Source organism: Ranitomeya imitator, chromosome 4 (assembly GCF_032444005.1).
Source record: "Ranitomeya imitator isolate aRanImi1 chromosome 4, aRanImi1.pri, whole genome shotgun sequence".
Classification (NCBI taxonomy): domain Eukaryota; kingdom Metazoa; phylum Chordata; class Amphibia; order Anura; family Dendrobatidae; genus Ranitomeya; species Ranitomeya imitator.
This window is the reverse complement of record NC_091285.1, coordinates 149,704,215-149,730,845: the sequence shown is the minus strand read 5'-3', so window position 1 is coordinate 149,730,845 and position 26,631 is coordinate 149,704,215. Positions and strand designations below refer to the sequence as shown.

Sequence of the window (26,631 nt, the reverse complement as noted above, 5' to 3'; positions counted from 1 at the left end):
ATTCTCATTCAGCACTAAATTGTTTTAATGCTGAGCGTAGCAACTTTACTGCAAAGGAAAAAAACAAAACGGTGGCTGTAGAGATGGAGATTCTGAATCAGCAAAAAAAATATATTCTGTGGGTTTATCATTCCACCGGAAGCTGCAGGAAAAGTTAACAGGTCAGCTTTTTATACGATTTGCTGTTCTTGACATGTCTACAGATTTATTACCAGGAAGCTGCTGTGTACAGATGAAGCCCTCAGTGCATGCCCCTAATGTCAGTGACGAGTTCCCGATATGTATTCATACACACTTTGAAGCAACTACTAATTTACCTTACATGACTTTAGTAATTATGAAAAACTATATGACCCTACGTTTGGCCATCTAAGGGTATGGTTACACGGTCAGGAACGGCTCAGTATTTACTCTGGATTTCACCCAGGTAAAAATCTGCACCAAGTCGGCATCCGATGTCACTGGCAGGTCACTTCCGTTTTTTTTTTTTTTAAATGCGTTTTTTTACATGAGTTTTTGATGCGTTTTTTTTTTTGTTTTTTTTTTTTTAATGCGGTTTTTTTTGTCACTTGAAATAAAGCTAATTGAAAGTTGGCTTCTGGGAAGAAAAAAGTGATTTCCTGTTTGCAGATATATTAGGGTATGTGCATACAGTCAGTAAACGCTGCGGATTGGACGCTGCGTACATCTGCGGCATCAAACCCGCAGCATCCAGATGTTACAGAATAGTGGATGGGATTTCAAGAAATCCCATGTCCACTATGCATTCAAAGACGCAGGAGGCAGACTTGCGTAAACGGACATGCGGCGCGTCTTTCCATATCGCAGCATGCCTATTTATCTTGCGGAGATGCTCAGTCAGATGTATAGGATGCAGTGATTCCACATGGTTCAATGAACATGTGCGGAATCACCGTGCGCACAAAGGCCGGCAGCGCTTTGAACGGAGCAGGCATGTGCTGCGTTCAAAGCACTGCCGTTCCAGACCGTGGAGACATACCCTTAGATGCGGGAAAACCTCATCTAATTATTAGTCACATGCGTATTAACTGTGGAAATGCAGCTTACTACGCTTGTGTACTAATTTACACATATTGAATCTTGAGTCACTTCCGGAAGTACCGTTACAGGCCGTTGTCACACTTGCGCGTGTGATGTGAGTCGCTGTAAATCATTCAGCTGCCACGTTGAAAACTAAATCCCCGAACACTAAAATACTCGGAGGTCACCCGAGCGTGCTGGGGAAAACCCGAGCAACGAGTATACTCGCTCATCACTACTCTTAATCCATGTGATGCCTTCCATCTCCTGTAATAAAAATAATAAACCAACACAAATACTTTCTGTCCGAAGTAGTCCTAAATAACGAGTGTCCCATGACGATCTCCAGCTTTGCTACATCTGGACGCCTGGCTCAGGCTGACATCCAGACACAGCAGAGCTTGTAGATGACAACCGGAGATAACTCTGTCTCCAGAGGTCATCTGCACTGCAGTTCTCACGGTCAGCTCAGTCATCGCGAGAACTGCAGTGGACACGAACTTTGGCGGTGTCACAAGGTAAAACATTTAAATTAGTACACATGCATAGAAAGCTGTGTTCCCGCAGTTATTATGCATGTGACTATTAAGATGATGCGGTTTTACCGCATCTAATGATAGTCGATGGGAAATCTATGCTGCGGAGACAGACACCGCTGTGCTCTGCTTTACGGCCAGCCGGCGCTGACACAGTGCAGGGAAGCAGAACGCCGGGGGACGCGACAGACACCGGAATGTAAGTATGTACTGTTTGTTTTTTTACATTTACACTGGTAACCAGGGTAAACATCGGGTTACTAAGCGCGGCCCTGCGCTTAGTAACCCGATGTTTACCCTGGTTACCAGTGAAGACATCGCTGAATCGGCGTCACACACGCCGATTCAGCGATGTCTGAGGGAGATCCAGCGACGAAATAAAGTTCTGGCCTTTCTGCTCTGACCAGCGATGTCACAGCAGGATCCAGATCGCTACTGCGTGTCAAACACAACGATATCGCTATCCAGGACGCTGCAATGTCACGGATCGCTAGCGATATCGTTGTTAAGTGTGAAGGTACCTTAAGTGTGCGCCCTATTTCAGTAAGTATTTTCCTCCTTCAGAAGTGTATTTTGGCAGCTGGGCAAAATAAAGAAAACAAAACAAACAAACTGAGTATTACTTACCTTTCCCAAGTCCAAATACAGCTTTAGGCCGGCGTCACACTGGTGTTTTAAACAGCCAAGTGCAATGCGAGAAAAAAAAAAAAAACACATGGCACTCAGACCAATTTTAAGCTATGGGGCAGCTCCCAGCAGCCGACTTTTTGTCGGACGTTTTCCTCGGTCCGAGACAATCGCAGCATGCTGCAATTGTCTCGGACCGAGGAAATCTCTCGGCTCACTCGCACCCATATAAGCCTACAGGTGCAAGTGAGACAGTGCACACCACTCGGATATCATCCGAGTGATGTGCGTTATAAGCGGACCCCAGCAATGGAGGAGATGGAGAAATTCATTTCTCCGCCTCCTCCGCAGCTGTGCTCCGATCCTCCCTGTGCGAGAGAATCGGAGCACAGACGCATGACACTTGGCTCCTGCTCTGCTGCAAGCAGGAGCATCATTAGCATATCGCATCCGATGCTCTCGCATCGGATGCAATACGTCAGTGTGATGCCGGCCTTAGGCTGTGTGCACACTGTGCATTTTTTATGCTTTTTTTTTTCTAAAGGGAAATGGGCCAAAAACTATATGGAATCATCTGTGTGACAGTGTGGGAAACACCGGCACGGAGATTCTTATTGGCGGTACCGCTACCACGAGTAAGATTGTCAGTCACAGCGCTGTGGAGTCATTCTGTCAGATGTCCACATGACCCCCCCAGCTGTAACTCTGACCTGCGGTAAAAAGCTTACCGCAGGTCAGCTAATGTGACTACTGCTCCCATCGGGCTACATCTGCTGTCACTGATAACAGTGACAGCAGGTGCCGCTGATGGGAGACTTAATCTCATCAGCTAGCGCTCGTGCTCAGTTTATATTTAAAAAAAATAAATAAAAAGTTAAATAATTACCGTACATATTCAAATAAAAATCCCATTTTACTCACCCAACACCAAATCCCCAATGCCCTCGTCTCCTAGAAAAAATGTAAAATAAACCAACATATAGTCACCTGTCTGCTGTAGTCCACGTAATCCAGAGTGCCCCTCGGCGTTCTCATGCATAGTACAGTACATTGGGAGATGTGACTGTTCTACCCAGCTGCCGGCGATACACTGCGGGAGCGATTACCTCCTGTCAGTGTATCACTGAGCTGCTGAGAGAGTTCACCGGAGTTCATCAGCTAATCAGCTATGATTCTCTCACTTATGGCACCGCTGCGTGAGAACTTTATCTCGGCAGCTCAGTGATACATTGACAGGAGATAAGAATTTCCGCAGCGTATCGCCGGCTGTCTTTGAGAGCGGTCACATCAGTGACTGCTCTCAAAGTCATCAGGATCGACGTGGGACATTATGGATTATCTTCTCTGTGGACATGTGAGGAATATCGTGGCTTATTTTATTTTTATTGCAGGAGATGTTGAATTCGGTGGATTAGGTGTTCGGTGAGTATGGTTTAATTACGATTCATTAAAGGAGTCTCATTTCTAATAAAGGACTGGGTGTGTGCGTTTTTATACAATAGGACTATGAGGGTTACTAGTGCGTCACCTGACGATACAAAGGGGACATCAACCCCACAAATATGAACCTAAGTTCCCACCGCTATAGGGCAAGTGGTAAGAGCAAAGCTAAGCACCAGATTTGGCGCATCTTATAGATGCGCCTTTTCTGGGGCGGCTGAGAGCTGATGTTTTTAGTCTGGGAGGGGGCCAATATCCATGGCCCCTTCCTAGGCTATTAATATCAGCCCGCAGCAGTCTGTATAGCCTTTGCTGGTCAGATTTTATAGGGTGATCCTATGTCAATTTTTTTTTCAGGGGTCCCCCTGTAAACTGGACAGTAAAGACTAAGCAAACATCTGTGAGCCGAATCTGCAGTGACAGGAAGAGTGGTACTTTAGCCCGGGGGGTGGCTTTGCCCCCACGTGGCTACGATCACTCTGATTGGCTGCTGAAAGTGCAACAGCCAATCAGAGCAATTTGTAATATTTCACCTATGAAAAGTGGTGAAATATTACAATCCAGCCATGGCTGATGCTGCAATATCATCGGCCATGGCTGGAAACACTTATCTGGCCCCCCGCCACCGATCTCCCCAGTCCTCCGTTCTGTGGTCCGCTCCCCCCATCCTCCTGTCCGCTCCCCCCGTGTTCCGATCCACACACCCTCCGTGCTCCGATCCACACCCACCCCCCCGTGCTCCGATCCACACACCCCCCGTGCTCCACCCCCCACTACCTCATACTTAGGCTAGTTTCACATTTGCGTTAAAAAACGCAGCGTTTTTAACGCAAATGCATGTGGTGCAAAAAGCGCATGTAAACGCGTTCAAACTCTGCATTTTGACGCGTTTACATGCGTTTTTCCTGCGTTTGCGTTTTTGAAACGCATGATGAAAAGTGTGTGACAGATGCCAATCATCAAAATCAACTAGAAAACCCACTATAAACAGAAATAGCTAGGGTTATGGTTAGGGTTAGGATCCCTAGGGTTAGGGTTAGGATCCCTAGTAACCCTAGGGATCCTAACCCTAGGGATCCTAACCCTAACCCTAGGGATCCTAACCCTTAGGGTTAGGGATAGGATCCTAACCCTTATGGTTAGGGTTAGGATTCCTAGGGTTAGGGTTAGGGTTGGGGGGGTGGCTTATCAGTGTGTATTCTTGTGTTTTTCTATTGAAACGCATGCGTTTAAAAACGCATGCAAACGCATGTGCTTAAAACGCATGCGTTTACATAGACAGCAATACGTTTTTTTGCGGAAAAAAACGCATGCGTTTTTTGCGGCAAAAAAAAAGCCGCTAGAAATTACTACAGGTTGCATTTCCGCAACAAAACGCAAGCATAGAAACGACGCATGCGTCGGCAAAACTCATGCAAAAAAACGCGTGCGGTTTTTTTGCTCTAAAATGCAGCAGCAAAAAACGCAAATGTGAAACCAGCCTTACCGAGCCTCCCGGTGTCCGTCCGTCTTCTCCATGGGCGCCGCCATTTTCCCCCCCGTCACCAAAGCTGTGCCCCCTGGTGGCATAAACTCATATGAACTGTAGCGTGGGAATTTTTCTGAATATTTTCTCACGCTACAGTTCATATGATTTTAGCAGGCTCCTGGTTGTAAATGTATTTAATAACCGTGTAACATATTGTCCCCTTAAAAAGTATAATTTTAATCAAATATTCTTTAAAAATACCACTTCCCAGTGAAAATAGAAAAAAAAATATATATATATGAATCTCTTATGTACACCTATCCTCATATGATATCCCTGTGCTTACCTGCTATCCCTTCCTGACAGTGGAGGTTGGCACCCTGATAGATTATTTGGCGCCCCCACTCCGTGGCGGCTAACACCTGCTCACCCTATTAAATACCTAACCAGCTATAGGAGGGAAAACAATGAGCAATAAAAAGAAATGAAAGAAAGCGTAAGGTAAGAAAACAAAGGTGCACAAAAAATAATAATATATCCACCTCCTATATTGGAATCTCGTGTAGGACGGTTCGAGCATTAGAAAAAAACAATTGGAGCGAACAAAATCCATATGCTCAAATTTTTTTTAGATATAACGGTCCTACTGCACACCTCACAGGGATATAACTGTGTGCATAGATAATGAGATAGCAATGGGAGGAAAGATATATATTAACAAATGACCTGGTTCAGTCTCAGATGAATCGTGTGCATGGCAGCACCTCCCTCGTAAGGGTTAATTAACAGTGGTCATAATCAGCGCTTTACAGAATGTTCAGCAGGGTTGCATAAATGTATTTAATCTCATCAGATGAATTTACAGCGTGGGACATGACTATATGGTGGACAGGTATGGTATATTGTTGCTTATTTATTTTCCCTTTTTTTTTCAGAAGAACGAGGGTCTTCAGGTGGATTGAACGTGCAATAAAGATATTAAAACCCTGTGTTAATTTATATGTGTGTGTGTGTGTTAACCCTTTACTACTATTGGATTAATAATGGATAGGTGTCTTATTGACATCTCTCCATTATTAATCAGGCTTAATGTCACCTTACATTAGCAAGGTGGCATTAACCATTTATTATCCCATATCGCACCGCTACAGGGGAGTGGGAAGAGAGTGGCTAAGTGCCAGAATAGGCGCATCTTACAAATGTGCCTTTTCTGGGGGCAGATGTTTTTAGCCAGAGTGGGCCAAAAACCATGGTCCCTCTCTAGGCTATTTATATCTGCCCTCAGTCACTGGCTTTCCCACTCTGGCGGAGAAAATTGCGTGGGAGCCCATGCCAGTTCTTTCCGTGATTTTACCCTTTATTGTAACACCTAGAGCTCCCAAATTTTGCACACACAAACTACTAACAGTATTAGTGAGGAATATGTAAAAATATAACGGATATGAAATGGTTTACTGTATGTAAACCATGTCTCATATCCTGTCGGGTTTGGTAAGGAGTTCGCAAAAGCCAGCAATTGAATTATCGGCTCTTATGCCATCTAGCTCTGAGATAGATCTATATACACATACATACATACATATAATTGTCTAAGGGTCACTTCCGTCTTTGTCTGTCCTTCTGTCTGTCACGGATGTTCATTGGTCACGGCCTCTGTCAGTCATGGAAATCCAAGTCACTGATTGGTTGTGGCAATGGTCGTGGGCGTTTTGCCACAACCAATCAGCGACTGGCACAGTCCACCGGCAAAATGGCCGCTCCTTCCTCCCCGCAGTCAGTGCCCGCTCCATACTCCCCTCCAGTCAGCCCTCACACAGGGTTAATGGCAGCGTTATTAGACCGCAGTGTAACGCACTCCATTAACGCAGCTATTAACCCTGTGTGACCAACTTTTTACTATTCATGCTGCCTATGCAGCATCAATAGTAAAAAGATCTAATGTTAAAAATAAAAAATAGTTACCGTATATACTCGAGTATAAGCCTACCCGAGTATAAGCCGACCCCCCTACTTTTGTCACAAAAAACTGTGAAAACTTATTGACTCGAGTATAAGCCTAGGGTAGGAAATGCAGCAGCTACCGGTGAATTTCAAAAATAAAAATAGATGCTCCATACCGTTCATTATTGCCCCATAAGATGCTCCATATAAAGCTGTGCCACATATAATGCTGCATACCGTTCATTATTGCCCCATAGATGCTCTGTATAAAGCTGTGCCACATATAATGCTCCATATTGTTCATTATTGCCCCATAGATGCTCCATATAAAGCTGTGTCATATATAATGCTCCATACTGTTCATTATTGCCCCATAGATGTGCCATAGAAAGCTGTGCCATATAGTGCTCTGCACCGTTCATTATTGCCCCATAGATGTGCCATATAAAGCTGTGCCATATAGTGTTCTTCCCCTGTTCATTATTGCCCCATAGATGTGCCATATAAAGCTCTGCCATATAAGTGCTCTGCACCGTTCATTATGGCACCATAGATGTTACATAGTTACATAGTTATTAAGGTTGAAGGAAGACTATATGTCCATCTAGTTCAACCCATAGCCTAACCTAACATGCCCTAACATGTTGATCCAGAGGAAGGCAAAAAAACCCATGTGGCAAAGAGTAAGCTCCACATTGGGGAAAAAAATTCCTTCCCGACTCCACATACGGCAATCAGACTAGTTCCCTGGATCAACGCCCTATCAAGGAATCTAGTGTATATACCCTGTAACATTATACTTTTCCAGAAAGGTATCCAGTCCCCTCTTAAATTTAAGTAATGAATCACTCATTACAACATCATACGGCAGAGAGTTCCATAGTCTCACTGCTCTTACAGTAAAGAATCCGCGTCTGTTATTATGCTTAAACCTTTTTTCCTCCAAACGCAGAGGATGCCCCCTTGTCCCTGTTTCAGGTCTATGATTAAAAAGATCATCAGAAAGGTCTTTGTACTGTCCCCTCATATATTTATACATTAAAATAAGATCACCCCTTAGTCTTCGTTTTTCCAAACTAAATAGCCCCAAGTGTAATAACCTATCTTGGTATTGCAGACCCCCCAGTCCTCTAATAACCTTGGTCGCTCTTCTCTGCACCCGCTCCAGTTCAGCTATGTCTTTCTTAAACACCGGAGACCAGAACTGTGCACAGTATTCTAAGTGTGGTCGAACTAGTGACTTGTATAAAGGTAAAATTATATTCTCCTCATGAGCATCTATGCCTCTTTTAATGCATCCCATTATTTTATTTGCCTTTGTAGCAGCTGCCTGACACTGGCCACTGAATATGAGTTTGTCATCCACCCATACACCCAGGTCTTTTTCATTGACGGTTTTGCCCAGAGTTTTAGAATTAAGCACATAATTATACATCTTATTACTTCTATCCAAGTGCATGACCTTACATTTATCCCCATTAAAGCTCATTTGCCATTCATCAGCCCAAGCTTCTAGTTTACATAAATCATCCTGTAATATAAAATTGTCCTCCTCTGTATTGATTACCCTGCAGAGTTTAGTGTCATCTGCAAATATTGAAATTCTACTCTGAATGCCCCCTACAAGGTCATTAATAAATATGTTAAGAAGAGGGCCCAATACTGACCCCTGTGGTACCCCACTGCTAACCGCTACCCAGTCCGAGTGTGCTCCATTAATAACCACCCTTTGTTTCCTATCCCTGAGCCAGCTCTCAACCCACTTGCACATATTTTCCCCTATCCCCATTATTCTCATTTTATGTATCAACCTTTTGTGTGGCACCATAGAAAGCTCTGCCATATAGTGCTCTGCATCGTTCGTTATTGCCCCATAGATGTGCCATATAGTGCTCTGCACTGTTCATTATTGCCCCATAGAAAGCTGTGCTACCGGTATATATAATGCTGCGGCTGCTGCAATTAAAAAAAAAAATGCCATACTCCTCTCTTGCTTGCAGCTCCTCAGCGTCCCGTCCCGGTGTCTCTCTGCACTGACTGATCAGGCAGAGGGCGGCGCGCACACTATATGCGTCATCGCGCCCTCTGACCTGCACAGTCAGTGCGGAGAAACGCTGGGAATATGGAGCGGCGCCCGGCGTGTGGAACGTGGACAGGTGAATATGAAATACTTACCTGCTCCCGGGGTCCCGCTCCTTCTCCCGGACAGCTGGTCTCCGGGTGCCGCAGCCTCTTCCTCTGTCAGCGGTCACCGTTACCACTCATTAGAGAAATGAATATGCGGCTCCACCCATATGGGAGTGGAGTCCATATTCATTTCTCTAATGAGCGGTCCCACGTGACCGCTGAACAGGGGAACAGCTGCGGCACCCGGAGACCGTGGAACTGCAGGGACAGCGCCAGGATCCCCGGAAGCAGGCAAGTATGCCTCAGCCCTCTCTCCCCCTCACCCGCCGACCGTGACTCGAGTATAAGCCGAGAGGGGCACTTTCAGCCCAAAAATTTGGGCTGACAATCTCGGCTTATACTCGTGTATATACAGTATATACTCACCGTCCGTTGGCCCCTCGGATCCAGAACACGCCTTTCCCGCTCCTCGCGACTCTCCGGTAACCGCTCCATGTATTGCGATCTCGCGAGACCGCAATGCACTCTTCACACCGGAGGGGATTTTGTGGAAACCACAAAGAAAACGACAGCAAAAAGCGGAATGTAATAAATATTAAATAAACCTTTATTGATGTACATAACATACAAAAACCGATAAAATACGGATCAAAACACGGGACCAAGTGAGAATGGCAAGACACACGGGGAAACAGCTACCCGTGTGAAAAGACGTGCGGCTGGAGGGCTGGCTATACAGGACAATGACACAGAAAATACTGCCTATCCTAGACATAACCCATACATATGACCTTACACCCAAATAGCAAATGTGCACTACTGACAAAGCTAGATACTACAGAATTACGTGGGTGCCACAGTGGGCCCACATGTAGGCTAATCAGAGAAGGGTAATCAGAGAAGGGTAATGTCCATATACAATAGTCACACCACAGGATAAGGCATGCCAAATGTCCAAGGGCTACTGACCCGTCATCCCTACCCGCCAACTATACAGACTCCCCACATATGAAAAGGCAGCTAAGCTGCTCAGAAAATGTACCTGATAAAGACCAGAGAGGGAACCAGCGCAGGACTCCAGACCGCACGTCCGCCCGACGCGCGTTTCGGAGAAGAACTCCTTCGTCAGGGGGCGTCACGCCCCCTGACGAAGGAGTTCTTCTCCGAAACGCGCGTCGGGCGGACGTGCGGTCTGGAGTCCTGCGCTGGTTCCCTCTCTGGTCTTTATCAGGTACATTTTCTGAGCAGCTTAGCTGCCTTTTCATATGTGGGGAGTCTGTATAGTTGGCGGTTAGGGATGACGGGTCAGTAGCCCTTGGACATTTGGCATGCCTTATCCTGTGGTGTGACTATTGTATATGGACATTACCCTTCTCTGATTACCCTTCTCTGATTAGCCTACATGTGGGCCCACTGTGGCACCCACGTAATTCTGTAGTATCTAGCTTTGTCAGTAGTGCACATTTGCTATTTGGGTGTAAGGTCATATGTATGGGTTATGTCTAGGATAGGCAGTATTTTCTGTGTCATTGTCCTGTATAGCCAGCCCTCCAGCCGCACGTCTTTTCACACGGGTAGCTGTTTCCCCGTGTGTCTTGCCATTCTCACTTGGTCCCGTGTTTTGATCCGTATTTTATCGGTTTTTGTATGTTATGTACATCAATAAAGGTTTATTTAATATTTATTACATTCCGCTTTTTGCTGTCGTTTTCTTTGTGGTTTCCACAAAATCCCCTTTGCATGTTTGTGTTACGACTAGGAACATTTTAGTCCGGCCAGCACACATTTGTGCATATATATGTATATTACCCACGGGATGTGGCCATTTAATACCGTTCTCTTTATTCTTCACACCGGAGCGCGCGAGGAGCGTCGGTAACCGCTTCAATCTGGGGGCCAACGGAAAGTGAGTATATAACTTTTTTATTTTAATTCTTTTCTTTCTTTTTTTAACTAATTTTATTCTAGAATATGCATGGCCACGTAGTACATTGCCGAGCCACGTAGTTTACAGCACAGAGCCACGTAGTATACTGCCCTGTCATGTAGTATGCACCATATCCTTGTTTAAAAAAAAAAAAAAAAAGAATTAAAATAAAATAGTTACATACTCACCTTCCGGAGCCTCGGGATCAAAGCGGCCGGTTACCGACGCTCCTCGCGCGCTCCGGTCTGAAGATTGCATTGCGGTCTCGCGAGATGATGACGTAGCGGTCTCGCGAGACCGCATGTCATGATCTCGCAAGACCGCAATGCATGCAGCGGTCACCGGGGCGTCGCGAGGAGCATCGGTAACCGGCCACTTTGATCCGGAAGGTGAGTATGTAACTATTTTTTATTTTTTTTAATTATTTTTAACATTAGATATTTTTACTATTCATCCTGCATAGGCATGCATAGTGCGTTACCCCGCGGTCAACGCTGCCATTAACCCTGTGTGAGCGCTGACCGGAGGGGAGTATGCAGGCGCCGGACACTGACAGCGGGGAGTAAAGAGCGGCCATTTTCTTCCTGACTGTGCCCGTCGCTGATTGGTCGTGCCTGTTTTACCGCGACCAATCAGCGACTTGGGATTTCTATGACTGACAGAGGCCGCAACCAATGAATATCCGTGACAGACAGAAAGACAGACAGACGGAAGTGACATATATTTTTTTTTCCACGAATATTTGGGCCCATGGATCCATTATATGTCCCTTTAGCAAGCCAGAGAGAAAATCTTGCCATGCCGATACTTTTTTGGGAGGATAAGAGGGGGTAGGGGGAAAAAAAAAAAAACCCCGGAAACACATCACCTTGGGAAAAGCCGGATTACGTACCGGTAATGCTCTTTTAATGAGTCCACGACAGCACCCCACATGAGAGAGAGGGATCCGCCCATAGGAACAGGAAACCTACAGAATAAAAGGAGGCGGTCCCCTCTCCTCCTCAGTTTAGTTACAGAGTATAAAAAGGGGAACCGCAAAAGTGTTAGTATTCATTCTTATTCAGTCACATAAATTTCTTAACTCTATACAACCATTATTTGTGACCTTAAAGGAAAGAGCTGTGCATAATTTAGGGAGGGTAATACATGGGTGCTGTCGTGGACTCATTAAAAGAGCATTACCGGTACGTAATCCGGCTTTTTACCCTTCGCCACGACAGCACCCCACATGAGAGATTTTCAGAGAGTCATTATTTGGGTGGGATTACTGTATTAAGAACAGCTCTACCAAAGGTCAGATCAGAAGACGTGGACAGATCAAGTCTATAATGGTTGTAGAAGGTAGAAGGTGTAGACCAAGTTGCAGCCTTACATATTAAATGGATCGGTACATCTGCTTGTTCCGCCCAGGAGGAAGCCATGGCTCGTGTTGAGTGCGCTTTTATACCCACTGGAGGAATCTCGCCTTTTGACGTATAGGCCAAGCAGATAGCCTCTCTGATCCACCGAGATATGGTAGCTCTCGTGACCCCATGTCCTTTCTTGTGGCCCTGAAAGGAGATAAACAGAGCCCTACTCTCCCTCCATGTCTGACACCTTTCTATATAAGTCAGGATGGCTCTTCTGACATCTAAGGTGTGGAACTTATGATGTTCTGGAGTTACAGGTGAATCAAAAAAGGAAGGGAGAAATATTTCTTGTGACCTGTGGTAGGTGGACGCTACCTTAGGGAGGTATGAGGGGTCTGGTTTCAGGACTATCCGATCATGAAATATCAGTAAGAAAGGTGGGTCTACTGATAGGGCCTGGATGTCACTAACCCGTCTAGCTGAGGTTAGGGCTACTAGTAAGGCTACTTTATATGTTAGGATTTTTAAAGGTATTGAATCTAATGGTTCAAATGGAGAGCTTGTTAAGGCCTCTAATACTAGATTTAAATCCCACGGAGGTAGACGGGGAATATGGACCGGTTTACTACGTTCACAAGATTTTATGAATCTGGAGATCCACCTATTAGCTGCTATATTGCATCCATATAGGGCTCCTAATGCCGAGACCTGAACTCTTAAGGTATTTACAGATAGTCCTAACTCTCGGCCTTTTTGCAAGAACTCTAGGATAGGTGTGAGTGGAACTTGCTTAGTGAACGGTACCGTGTAGAAGTCTAAAAATTTATTCCATACCCTACTATATATTAGGGTGGTAGATCTTTTCCTGCTCAATAAGAGGGTGTTTACTAGTTCTGTTGAGAACCCTCTGGAACTTAATAGTTGCCTCTCAAATTCCACGCCGTCAAGTGAAGACCTTTCACTTGCGGGTGGAAAAAGGGGCCTTGGTACAGCAGCTCCTTGTCTGATGGGAGGATCCAAGGATCGCATAGGCACATGGTCTGGAGACAAGAGAACCATGGTCTTTTCGGCCAGAATGGTGCAATGAGGATTACTCTTGCCTGTTCCCTCCTGATCTTTCTGATCACTAGAGGAATCAGAGACATTGGAGGAAAGGCATATGCCAGTCTGAACCGCCAAGGATGGTGGAGAGAGTCCAACATATCTGGGTGATCCCTGGTGTTCAGGGAAGCGAACCTTTGTACTTGCCGGTTGTCTCTTGTGGCAAATAGGTCGATTTGTGGTATCCCCCATGCTTCTGTTATCCTTCTGAATATGGATTTGTTTAAGGTCCATTCTCCTTGACGCAACTCGTTTCTGCTGAGGTAGTCTGCCCTGATGTTCTCTACACCTTTGATGTGCAGGGCTGTTAAGGATGTTAGATGAGCCTCTGCCAGCTGAAAGATGTTTGCAGCTATGGTCATCAGACTTCCTGACTTTGTACCACCCTGACGGTTCAAGTATGCCACTGCGGTGGAATTGTCTGAGTAAATTCTTACATTTGTTCCATGAATCTGCGGAAGAAAATGATATAAGGCACATTCTATTGCTTTTAACTCCTTCCAGTTGGAGGAACATATTAATTCTGTCTGATCCCAAGTATTTTGGGCCAGATTGTCTTCCATATGTGCTCCCCACCCAATAGGGCTGGCGTCGGTGGTAATTATTTTAGACGGGTCTATTATCCATGGCACACCTCGTGATAGGTGGTCCATGTCTAGCCACCAGGATAGCGATTCTAAGACATTACTGGAAAGAGTTATTCTACTTTCTAGATAACCGTCTTTCCCCTGAGCCGACAATACTTCGTACTGCAATTGACGGGTATGGAATTGTGCCCAAGGTACAGCAGGGATACATGATGATAATGACCCCAGTAAGGACATGGCCTTCCTTAGTGTCATGTAGGGTTTGCGTATTGCGTCTGATACCTTTGATTGTATAGTCAACCTCTTTGACTGAGGAAGAAAGCATTTCTGACTTACGGAGTCTAGCTGGATTCCTAGAAATGTCTGAACGGTTTCTGGATTCAGCCGAGATTTTTCGAAGTTGACGATCCAACCTAACTCCTGTAGGGACGAGATCGTATTAGATAAACGAGTTTTACATTGAAGTGCAGAGCTTCCTACCACTAGAAAGTCATCTAGGTAGGGTATTATCAAGGTATCTCGTTGGCGTAGATGAGCCATCACTTCTAGTATCACCTTAGTGAAGACGCGGGGAGCCATAGAAAGCCCAAATGGCATTGCAACATATTGAAAGTGACGAACCTTTCCCTCCAGGGTGACTGCTACCCTTAGGTACTGCTGATGTTCGGCATGTATGGGAAGATGGTAATAGGCGTCCTTTAAGTCTATTCCGGCCATGACACACCTAGGGAATAAGAGTTTTATGGTAGAACTAATGGATTCCATTTTGAAGGTATGATTACGCAGGAAAGAATTTAATTTTTTAAGATTTATGATGGTTCTAAATGAACCATCTGGTTTATTAATCAGGAATAAAGGGGAGTAGAACCCTTTCCCTTTTTGATCCTGGGGAACTTCAATCAGGACTTTCTTAGATAGAAGAGATAGGATCTCTATTTCTAGAGCCCTCTGTTGGTCCTGACCTTTTGGAGATGTTATTATGAAGGAATCCCAAGGGATTCGATCAAATTCTAATTTAAGGCCGTATTGCACAATGTCCAGAATCCACTGGCTGGATGTTATCTGTTCCCATTGGGGAAGAAAAAATTTTAATCTGCCGCCTACTTCCTGGTTAGCGGTATTTACGTCTCGGATTATGGGACCCGCTAAAAAAGGCACCTTTTTGCTTTGGGTCCTTCGACTCCCATCGCTCTCTTTGTTCAAAGCGGCTTGTTCCTAGTAAAGGGGCGTCTCCTGAAGGCTCTCCTGTAGGATGGAAGATACTGGTTAGGGAAGCCTTTCTTCCTTTCACCTGCTTTATTCAGGAGTTCATCCAGCGTCTTCCCAAAAAGGAACTCACCCTGACAGGGAATCGCACAAAGTTTTGCTTTAGCTTGTGCGTCCCCCTTCCAATTCTTTAGCCAGAGTGCACGCCGGGCTGTGTTGACTAGGCCGGCTGACCTGGCTGCAAGACGTAGCGAGTCCACTGAGGCATCAGCTAGGAATGCTACTGCTTCTTTAATTTGAGGCAATTTCAGCAGGATAGATTCCCTCGAAGTTTTGCCTCTAATCTGTTCCTCCAATTGCTCCGTCCATACTAGTAGAGATCTTGCAGTACAGGTACTAGATATGGCGGGCCTGAACGCCCCCGTATTGACTTCCCATGACCTCTTTAGTAAAGCTTCTGCTTTACGGTCCAGCGGGTCTGTCAGGACCCCTGAATCCTCCACTGGTAGGACCGACTGTTTGGTTGTGGAGGCTACCGCAGCATCAACTTTTGGCACCTTTGACCAGGTGTTTAGGTCTTCATCGCTGAAGGGATAGCGCCTTTTAGAGGATGATGGTAAAAACCCTCTATTCTGCTTGTCCCACTCCTTTTTGACAATATCTTTGATGGTTTGTATGACGGGGAAGGACCTACGTTTCTTCTGTCCTAACCCCGCAAACATTATGTCCTGTGCTGATTTCTTTTCTTTCCCATCTGGGCACCCCATCGTGCTCCTGACAGATTTTATTAAATTGTCCACATTACTGTTGGGAAGACAAAGTCCCCCTTCAGTCTCGGATGAGCTCGGCTGAGATCCCTCTTCGTCTGAAGAAATACATACACCCTCTGACTCCGAACTAACCGGAGACCGGGACCTGCTAGGCTGACGGGTACTGGCGCTACTTGTCTGCGCCAAACCCTGCATCTCTTCTCGGATAATAGCTCTGACATCTGAGGGAGTCATGATATTTTCCTGCCGTAGAGTTTGCATGATACACTCTGCACACAGTTTTTTGGCATAATCATCCGGGAGGGGCTGCGTACATAAAGCACACTCTTTATGCTTAGATTTGTGTGTCCTTTTCTTAGTCTAGAGGAAGGATACAGGAGGAACATATATCAGCATATAGGAAGAGACTCTTTCAAAAACTCACCCAGTGAAGCTGACAGGTACCGGTTCTGGTGGCGGAATTCGTTTGGTGGTAGAACTCTTCTCTGGAGGTCGGCCACCACTCTTTGTGCTGCTCCTCGTGCTTCTCTCCCTGCTGGGAGAGCGCTGTTGCACTGCGGGCAGGTGCGCTTCGTCGGCCGGTGAAGCCATTTCACACACACCGGCCCGACGCTAGCGCTGCATTTTTAAACTTGCCGCCCATTCTCCTGCCTCCCCGGACCAACCCGGAAGTGCTCCCGCGACTTCCGGGTTAGACGCGCCGCTCTCACTCACCATGCGGCCGCCAGAGGCTATTAAGCCGGCCGCTGCAGCGCGCGCGTCCTCACAGTGCCGGCCGGACCTACGGTGACCGGACCCGGACCGTGGATGTTTGGCCAGACGAGGGGGGAGGCTGCAAGCAGGGGCTCCCCCGCCGCTGCTTCTGGTACCGCAGCCCCTGCCGTTCCCACAGAAACCGACGCAGGCGGGTGCATGGCCCAGGGATCCTCTTCATCTGTAGGTAAGCCGGGTCCCTGTAGGAACAGGAAACCTAAACTGAGGAGGAGAGGGGACCGCCTCCTTTTATTCTGTAGGTTTCCTGTTCCTATGGGCGGATCCCTCTCTCTCATGTGGGGTGCTGTCGTGGCGAAGGGTAAAATGCAGTTTATCTGCAGATGCAATCTTAAAAGGGAACCTGTCACTCCCAAAAATGGAAGTTGAGCTAAGCCCATCAGCCTCAGTGGCTTATCTACAGCATTCTGTAATGCTGTAGATAAGCCCCCCCCTCCCGATGTATCCTGAAAGATGAGAAAGTGAGGTTAGATTACTCACCCAGGAGAGCTCCCGCTGCGGTCCGGTCCGGGACCTCCTATCTTTATAGGATGACGTCTTCTTGCAGCGGCTCCGGCGCAGGTGTACTTTGTCTGCCCTGTTGACGGCAGAGCAAAGTACTGCAGTGCGCAGGCGCCGGGCCTCTCTGACCTTTCCCTGCGCACTGCAGTACTTTGCTCTGCCGTTAACAGGGCAGACAAAGTACACCTGCGCCAGAGCTGCGGCGTTAAGACAAGAAGAGGACGTGATCTTAAGGAGATGGGAGGCCCTGGACCGAACCGCGACGCCCACCGCAGCGGGACCACCCCTGGGTGAGTATAATCTAACCTCTTTTTCTCATCTTTCAGGTTACATCAGGGGCTTATCTACAGCATTACAGAATTCTGTAGATAAGCCCTTGATGCCGTGGACTTAGCTCAACTTCCATTTTGGGGGTGACAGGTTCCCTTTAAGGCCGGGTTCACACTGCGTTAGCAGCAGCCCGTTCAGCACATACGCTAACGGGCTGCTGTTAACGCAAGTGCTGATGTTACATCGAGCTAGCGCAGATGGAGCATCTGCTAGCTCTATCTGCACTAGCAGTGACGGACCCGGAAACGCTGTAGCCCGCGTCTCAGGGTCCGTCACTCAATGACGGCACATCCCTAGCGCACGCCCATTGTGGCCGTGCGCTAGCGATGCGTCCGACATTGCTTTCAATGGTGGCGTTAACGGACTACGTTACACCGCGTTATGCCGCGGTGTAATGTATTCCGTTTAACGTACCGCCATTACATTGAGGTCAAGTCTCCTTACTAAAAGCGTAGCTAACAGGAGCTAATGCACCATGCAGCATTGTTAAGTCATCTACTTGCAGGTTAACCCTATATTTGCAAATAGTTTTCATGATGACAGTTTCCTTTAGGGTATTATTATGCACACAAACCCATCATTAACTCAGATTTCGGTCCCAAAGTATGGACGATTATCAAATACAATTGCTGCTGAGGCAAAGATATGATGCATGATTAGTGATCCACTTGACCAGTTGTTGGCAATTAATTTTCCTATGAGACCACGTGAGAGACAGTGACTTGTGAAGAATTAATTTCCTCCAGAATATTAATATTACCATATTATAAGTTACATTAATGGTGAGCCCCCAAATATACTGTGTGAGCCCCCTCATAGCCTCAAATACAAATATCCACATGCCATTGTCCGCTCACTACAGCCACTGATTGACTGCAGCCTTTCATCCAAACAGAAGTTGGCCCGGAATGTGAAGGCAAACTCAGGTGAGCCACCGATTGGCTGCTGCAGTCACATAATGTTCCCCTGTCATATGTTGATGCCAGCAGCAAGGGGGGTGGGGGGTTGCAGCAGCAATTATTAAGGAATGGTGCTGGAGGAAAGTGTAGCTGTGTGTTTTCTTACACCCCACCCTGCATCCTTTATTGTAGAGGTTTTAAAGGTAAGGAACAGCAGTAGCTTTATCCACTGCAGACCGTCCCACTCATTTGAATGAGTCTTACGGTGCTTTCACAGTGTTTTCTGTGTTCCCGTTGGGGCGCATGTTGAAAATCCCCCACAAAATTGGGTCTGGACGTACAGTTGTGTGAAAAAGTGTTTGTCCCCTTCCTGATTTTTTTTTTTTGCTTTTGCATGTTTGTTACTCTTAAATATTTCAGATCACCAAGTAAGTTTAAAATATTTGACAAAGAAAAATTTAAATAAACACAAAACGCAGTTTTTAAATGAAGGTCTTTAATTAATATGGGAAAAGAAATCCAAACTCTACAGGGCCCTGTATGAAACAGGGATTGCCCCCTAAACCTAATAACTGGTTGGGCCACCCTTAGGAGCAACAAAGGCAATAAAGCGTTTGCGATAACTGGCAATGAGTCTTTTGCAATGCAATGGAGGAATTTTGGACCACTCATCTTTCCAGAATTGTTGTAATTCGGCCAATTTGAAGAGCTTCAGAGCATGAACCGCCTTGTGACATGTCACAGCATCTCAATTTGATTAAGGTCAGGACTTGACTAGGTCACTCCAGTATTAATTTTGTTTTACTTATGCCATTAAGAGGTGGACTTGCTGGTGTTTTATGGATCACTGCCCTGCTGCATAACCTAAGTGCGCTTCAGCTTGAGGTCACGAAAAGATGGCCATTCTCCTTCAGGATTTAGGACACATCACTATTCATGGTTCCATTTACAAGTCTTTGAGGTCCCAAAGAAGCAAAACAGCCCATCACAGTCACACTACCACCACCATATTTTACTGTTGGTATGATATCCCTTTTCTGATATGCTGTATTATTTCTACGCCAGATGTAATAGGACATACACCTTCCAAAATGTTCAACTTTTTGTCTAATCTGCCCACAGAGTATTCTCCCAAAAGTTTTGGGATCCTCGAGATGTTTTCTGGCAAAACAGAGACGAGCCTTTATGTTCTTACTGCTCAGCAGTGGTTTTCATTGTGGAACTCTGCCATGCAGGCCATTTTTGCTCAATTTCTCTTAGGGTAAGTTCACACAGGGCGTTTTTGCTGCTTTTTTTTCCCCGCAGCAAAACCTAATCTGCTTGGCAGGAAAGAAGCTGCGTCAAAAACGCAGGTTTAGGTGTGTTTTTTTTTTTTTCCTCTTTGTCCATACTAATGTCCTTGGATTTTCAGCAGCAAAAAACGCAGCAAATAATTATAACTGCATTTTTGTTGCGTTATTTTTAAACACCCATTCAAGTTAATGGGTGAAAAAAAACGCAGCAAAAACGCTGAAAGAAGTGACATGCTCTATGTCCAAAAAACGCAGCAAAACATAAAATACTGATCACACAAAAAAACAATGTGTGTGCAAGAGATTTCTGAAATCTCATAGGCTTTGCTGGTATTGTAAAAAGCAGCTGAAAATTACCATAAAAAACAGCAAAAACGCCCTGTGTGAACTTCCCCTTATGGTGGAGTCATGAACACTGACCTTAACTGAGACAAGTGAAGCCTGCAGTTCTTCGGATGTTAAGGTGGGGTCTTCTGTGACCTCTTGGATGCGTTGTCACTGCGCTCTTGGGGTAATTTTGATCGACCGGCCACTACTGGGAAGGTTCACCATTTATGGATAATGGCTCACTGGGGTTTGCTGGAGACCCAAAACTTGAGAAATGGCTTCATAACCTTTTCCAGATAGATCTGAATTCCTTTGTTTCTCATTTGTTCCAGAATTTCTTTGGAAAGCAGCATGAGGCCTAGCTTGTGGTGTACTTCACTTTGTCAGGCAGGTCCTATTTAAGTGATTTTTTGATTGAGAACAGGTGTGGCAGTAATCATGCCTGATGTAGCTAGGGAATTTGAACTCGGCTTCCCAATGATGTAATCAACTACAGTTAATTTATGTATTATAAGGAAGGGGGGATATCAATTTTTCCCACACAGGGCTCTGCAGGTTTGGATTTCTTTTTCCCTTATTAAATAAAATGCCTTCATTTAAAAACTGCATTTTGTGATTACTTGTGTTGTCTTTGTCTAATACTTAACCCCTTCCCGACCCATGACGCCACGTAGGCGTCATGAAAGTCGGTGCCAATCCGACCTGTGACGCCTATGTGGCGTCATGGAAAGATCGCGTCCCTGCAGATCGGGTGAAAGGGTTAACTCCCATTTCACCCGATCTGCAGGGACAGGGGGAGTGGTAGTTTAGCCCAGGGGGGGTGGCTTCACCCCCCCGTGGCTACGATCGCTCTGATTGGCTGTTGAAAGTGAAACTGCCAATCAGAGCGATTTGTAATATTTCACCTATTAATATTACAATCCAGCCATGGCCGATGCTGCAATATCATCGGCCATGGCTGGAAATACCGATCTGCCCGGTACACTGCCCCGCTCCCCTCCTTCCTGTGCTCCGCTCCCCCCCGTGCTCTTGTCCGCTCACCCCTGTGCTCCAATCACCCCCCCGCACTCCGATCCACCCCCCCCCGTGCTCCGTTCCACCCCCCCGTGCTCAGTTCCACCCCTCGCACGTTCCGATCCACCCCCCATGCTCCGATCCCCCCCCCGTGCTCCCCCCCCACCCCATCATACTTACCGATCCTGCCGGGGTCCGTCCGTCTTCTCCCTGGGCGCCGCCATCTTCCAAAATGGCGGGCGCATGCGCAGTGCGCCCGCCGAATCTGCCGGCCGGCAGATTCGTTCAAAGTGCATTTTGATCACTGAGATATAATCTATCCCAGTGATCAAAATAAAAAAAATGATAAATGACCCCCCCCCCTTTGTCACCCCCATAGGTAGGGACAATAAAAAAAAAATATAGATTTTTTTTTTTTTTTCACTAATGTTAGAATAGGGTTAGGGTTAGGGTTAGGGCTAGGGCTAGGGCTAGGGTTAGGGCTAGGGCTAGGGTTAGGGCTAGGGCTAGAGTTTTGGTATGTGCACACGTATTCTGGTCCTCTGCGGATTTTTCCGCTGCGGATTTGATAAATCCGCAGTGATAAACCGCTGCGGATTTGTGGCGGATTTACCATGTTTTTTCTGCGCATTTCACTGCGGTTTTACAACTGCGGTTTTCTATTGGAGCAGTTGTAAAACCGCTGCGGAATCCGCAGAAAGAAGAGACATGCTGCGGAATGTAAACCGCTGCGTTTCCGTGCAGTTTTTCTGCAGCATGTGTACAGCGATTTTTGTTTCCCATAGGTTTACATTGAACTGTAAACTCATGGGAAACTGCTGCGGATCCGCAGCGTTTTCCGCAGCGTGTGCACATACCTTTAGAATTAGGCCATGTGCACACGGTGCGGATTTGGCTGCGGATCCGCAGCGGATTGGCCGCTGCGGATTCGCAGCAGTGTTCCATCAGGTTTACAGTACCAAGTAAACCTATGGAAAACCAAATCCGCTGTGCCCATGGTGCGGAAAATACCGTGCGGAATCCGTAGATGAAATCCGCACAAAAAACACTGGAAATCCGCGGAAAATCCGCAGGTAAAACGCAGTGCCTTTTACCCGCGGATTTTTAAAAAATGATGCTGAAAAATCTCACACGAATCCGCAACGTGGGCGCATAGCCTTAGGGTTAGGGTTGGGGTTAGGGTTGTGATTAGGGTTATGGCTACAGTTGGGATTAGGGTTAGGGGTGTGGGGGGGGTTAAGGTACTGTCACACTAGACGATATCGCTAGCGATCCGTGACGTTGCAGCGTCCTCGCTAGCGATATCGTCCAGTGTGACAGGCAGCAGCGATCAGGCCCCTGCTGGGAGATCGCTGGTCGGGGAAGAAAGTCCAGAACTTTATTTCGTCGCTGGACTCCCCGTAGACATCGCTGAATCGGCGTGTGTGACACCGATTCAGCGATGTCTTCACTGGTAACCAGGGTAAACATCGGGTAACTAAGCGCAGGGCCGCGCTTAGTAACCCGCTGTTTACCCTGGTTTCCAGCGTAAAAAAACAAACAGTACATACTTACATTCAGCTGTCTGTCCCTTGCTGTCTGGTTCCTGCCTTGACTGCTGGCCGTAGTGAAAGCAGAGCACAGCCACAGCAGTGAGTCACCGCTGTGTGACTCACCGCTGTGCTGTGCTTTCACTTTCACTTTGCGGCCAGCAGTCAGTGCAGGGACCAGACGGCAAGGGACAGACAGCTGAATGTAAGTATGTACTGTTTGTTTTTTTACGCTGGTAACCAGGGTAAACATCGGGTTACTAAGCGCGGCCCTGCGCTTAGTTACCCGATGTTTACCCTGGTTACTGGGGACCTCGGGATCGTTGGTCGCTGGAGAGCGGTCTGTGTGACAGCTCTCCAGCGACCAAACAGCGACGCTGCAGCGATCCGGATCGTTGTCGGTATCGCTGCAGCGTCGCTAAGTGTGACGGTACCTTTAGTGTTGGAGTTAGAATTGAGGGGTTTCCACTGTTTAGGCACATCAGGGGTCTCCAAACGCAACATGGCGCCACCATTGATTCCAGCCAATCTTGTATTCAAAAAGTCAAATGGTGCTCCCTCAATTCCGAGCCCCGACGTGTGCCCAAACAGTGGCTTACCCCCACATATGGGGTACCAGCATACTCAGGATAAACTGCGCAACAATTACTGGGGTCCAATTTCTCCTGTTACCATTGTGAAAATAAAAAAATGCTTGCTAAAACATCATTTTTGAGGAAAGAAAAATGATTTTTTATTTTCACGGCTCTGCGTTGTAAACGTCTGTGAAGCACTTGGGGGTTCAAAGTGCTCACCACATATCTAGATAAGTTCCTTGGGGGGGTCTAGTTTCTAAAATGGGGTCATTTGTGGGGGGTTTCTACTGTTTAGGCACACCAGGGGCTCTGCAAACGCAACGTGACGCCCGCAGGCCATTCCATCAAAGTCTGCATTTCAAAAGTCACTACTTCCCTTCTGAGCCCCGACGTGTGCCCAAACAGTGGTTTACCCCCACACATGGGGTATCAGCGTACTCAGGAGAAACTGGACAACAACTTTTGGGGTCCAATTTCTCCTGTAACCCTTGGGAAAATAAAAAATTCTGGGCTAAATAATTATTTTTGAGGAAAGAAAACGTATTATTATTTTCACGGCTCTGCGTTGTAAACGTCTGTGAAGCACTTGGGGGTTCAAAGTGCTCACCACACATCTAGATAAGTTCCTTTCTGGGTCTAGTTTCCAAAATGGGGTCACTTGTGGGGGGGTTTCTACTGTTTAGCCACATCAGGGGCTCTGCAAACGCAACGTGACGCCCACAGAGCATTCCATCAAAGTCTGCATTTCAAAACGTCACTACTTCACTTCCGAGCCCCGGCATGTGCCCAAACAGTGGTTTACCCCCACATATGGGGTATCAGCGTACTCAGGAGAAACTGGACAACAACTTTTGGGGTCAAATTTCTCCTGTTACCCTTGGGAAAATTAAAAATTGCAGGCTAAAAGTTCATTTTTGAGAAAATAATTTTTTTTTTTTCATGGCTCTGCGTTATAAACTTCTGTGAAGCATTTGGGGGTTCAAAGTCCTCACCACACATCTAGGATTAGTTCCTTTGGGGGTCTAGTTTCCAAAATGGGGTCATTTGTGGGGGATCTCCAATGTTTAGGCATACAGGGGCTCTCCAAACGTGACATGGTGTCCGCTAATGATTGGAGCTAATTTTCCATTTAAAAAGCCAAATGGCGTGCCTTCCCTTCCGAGCCCTGCCGTGCACCCAAACAGTGGTTTACCCCCACATATGGGGTATCAGCATACTCAGGACAAACTGGACAACAACATTTGGGTTCTAATTTCTCCTATTATCCTTGGCAAAATAGGAAATTCCAGGCTAAAAAATCATTTTTGAGGAAAGAAAAATTATTTTTTATTTTCATGGCTCTGCGTTATAAACTTCTGTGAAGCACCTGGGGGTTTAAAGTGCTCAATATGCATCTAGATAAGTTCCTTGGGGGGTCTAGTTTCCAAAATGGGGTCACTTGTGGGGGAGCTCCAATGTTTAGACACACAGGGGCTCTCCAAACGCGACATGGTGTCCGCTAACAATTGGAGCTAATTTTCCATTCAAAAAGTCAAATGGCGCGCCTTCCCTTCCGAGCCCTGTCGTGTGCCCAAACAGTGGTTTACCCCCACATATGAGGTATCGGCGTACTCAGGAGAAATTGCCCAACAAATTTTATGATCCATTTTATCCTATTGCCCATGTGAAAATGAAAAAATTGAGGCGAAAAGAATTTTTTTGTGAAAAAAAAGTACTTTTTCATTTTTACAGATCAATTTGTGAAGCACCTGGGGGTTCAAAGTGCTCACTATGCATCTAGATAAGTTCCTTGGGGCGTCTAGTTTCCAAAATGGGGTCACTTGTGGGGGAGCTCCAATTTTTAGGCACACGGGGGCTCTCCAAATGTGACATGGTGTCCGCTAAAGAGTGGAGCCAATTTTTCATTCAAAAAGTCAAATGGGAGGGGGCGTGTCTAGAGCCTGAAGCATGAGGATGTGATTTCAGGAGCTCCAAAGACAATCATCCCAATCCAACTAATAATCGACTTATATCAAGCCATCCAGCCCCTAAAATATATGGGATTGACCCAAGACATAGTCTAGCCCCATTTGGGACGTTCATTTATCACTTTTGTGGACTTTGGAAGCCGAGGTCTACAGAACAACATCGAGGCCGGGACCTAGATTTTCTCAGCAGGCCGGCTGCAGAGAAAACAACGCTGCCCTATACCCAGTAAAGCATACCCAGAACTGAGGAGGCACAAGCAGCTCTATCGGACCCCTTCCCCTGGCACCGGGACCGCCGAGACCGAGGTGAGACAGCCGCTGCAGAAGCGTCTCCCTCCCCTCTTCACAGCGCTCGGCGGCGGCAAGCAGGAGATCAAGGGCCTCCCAGCCCGTGCCGCGGCCAGGCGCGGTGAAGCGGCCGAAAAAAAGCAACGCTCCTGAGATCCTGAGGCTCCGACTGGAGCGAGAAGCCCTGCTGGACCCCCGCCACGCCGGAGCCTTCTGGTGCGGGAAGAATCAGGCGCGGCGGTGAGTTACACCTCCCTCCCTGCCTGCGCTGGGACTGACGGCGCGGCCATCTTGAATCCTCGCGGCCCGTGCCGCGGCCAGACACAGCGAGGAGGAGAAAAGCAACAGAGTTCCGAACGGAGCAAGAAGCCCTGACAGCCCGCTGCTGCACCGGAGCCCTCAAGCACAGAGGGCGACGGGCGCTGCAGCTAGCGACGCCTCCCTCACTCTCTCCACTGTGACCGGCGGCACAGAGCGGAGCTCAAAGAGCCACTAAGTCCGTGCTGCGTCCTGGCACGGTGAAGCGGCTGAAGATCGGGGACAGCACGGTCTTCAAAGGAAGAGGCAGGAGACCTTACCAGAAGTCCCCCAACGCCAGAGCGACATCAGGAGTGTGGCGAGCACCCGTACGGAGCCGCAGTGAGTACCGGAGCCTCCATATACAGGAGGTTAGAGCCCCCGGTCCCAGCACTCGAGGTGCAGATCACCTGCACACTATCAGTTGCTACGCTGCACCAGCTATAACTGACTTTGATGTCTCTGCACCCTATCTACTATATCACCACCGCTTAGTAACAGGAATCCCCCTCTCCTACAGGCACACATAAGTGCCATTGAGCCGTATCAAAGCCGCTCTAAAATACAATAAGAGCGGCGGCTCCCACACCGGTTATACCGGTATTATAATCACATTTTTTGTGGGACAAGGCGCCATTGTCAACTTATCTTGAGCACCTGACAAACAGTCTGTGCCAGTTTAGAGACACAGTCATCACCAGTGGTTTCTAAACTGGAGGTT

General features: G+C 46.9%; 1 protein-coding gene across 4 annotated transcripts in view; it reads right to left on the bottom strand.

Annotated features, from left to right (window-relative positions):
* Positions 1 to 26,631, bottom strand: part of GNPDA1 (glucosamine-6-phosphate deaminase 1) — a 94,524-nt gene that overhangs the window by 55,673 nt on the left and 12,220 nt on the right. Inside the window, exon 1 of one of the 4 annotated variants that reach the window (XM_069764044.1) lies at positions 12,000 to 12,018. The exons of 2 other annotated variants lie outside the window; for them this stretch is intronic. Coding sequence is in view for 1 of the 2 variants with exons in the window: in XM_069764041.1 (XP_069620142.1) it covers positions 3,192 to 3,239 (48 nt within the window). In the remaining variant the exon portion in view is untranslated. Of the gene's footprint in view, positions 1 to 3,191; positions 3,297 to 11,999; positions 12,019 to 26,631 lie in introns of those variants that run through there. One more of the 4 variants, XM_069764041.1, reaches the window with a different exon arrangement.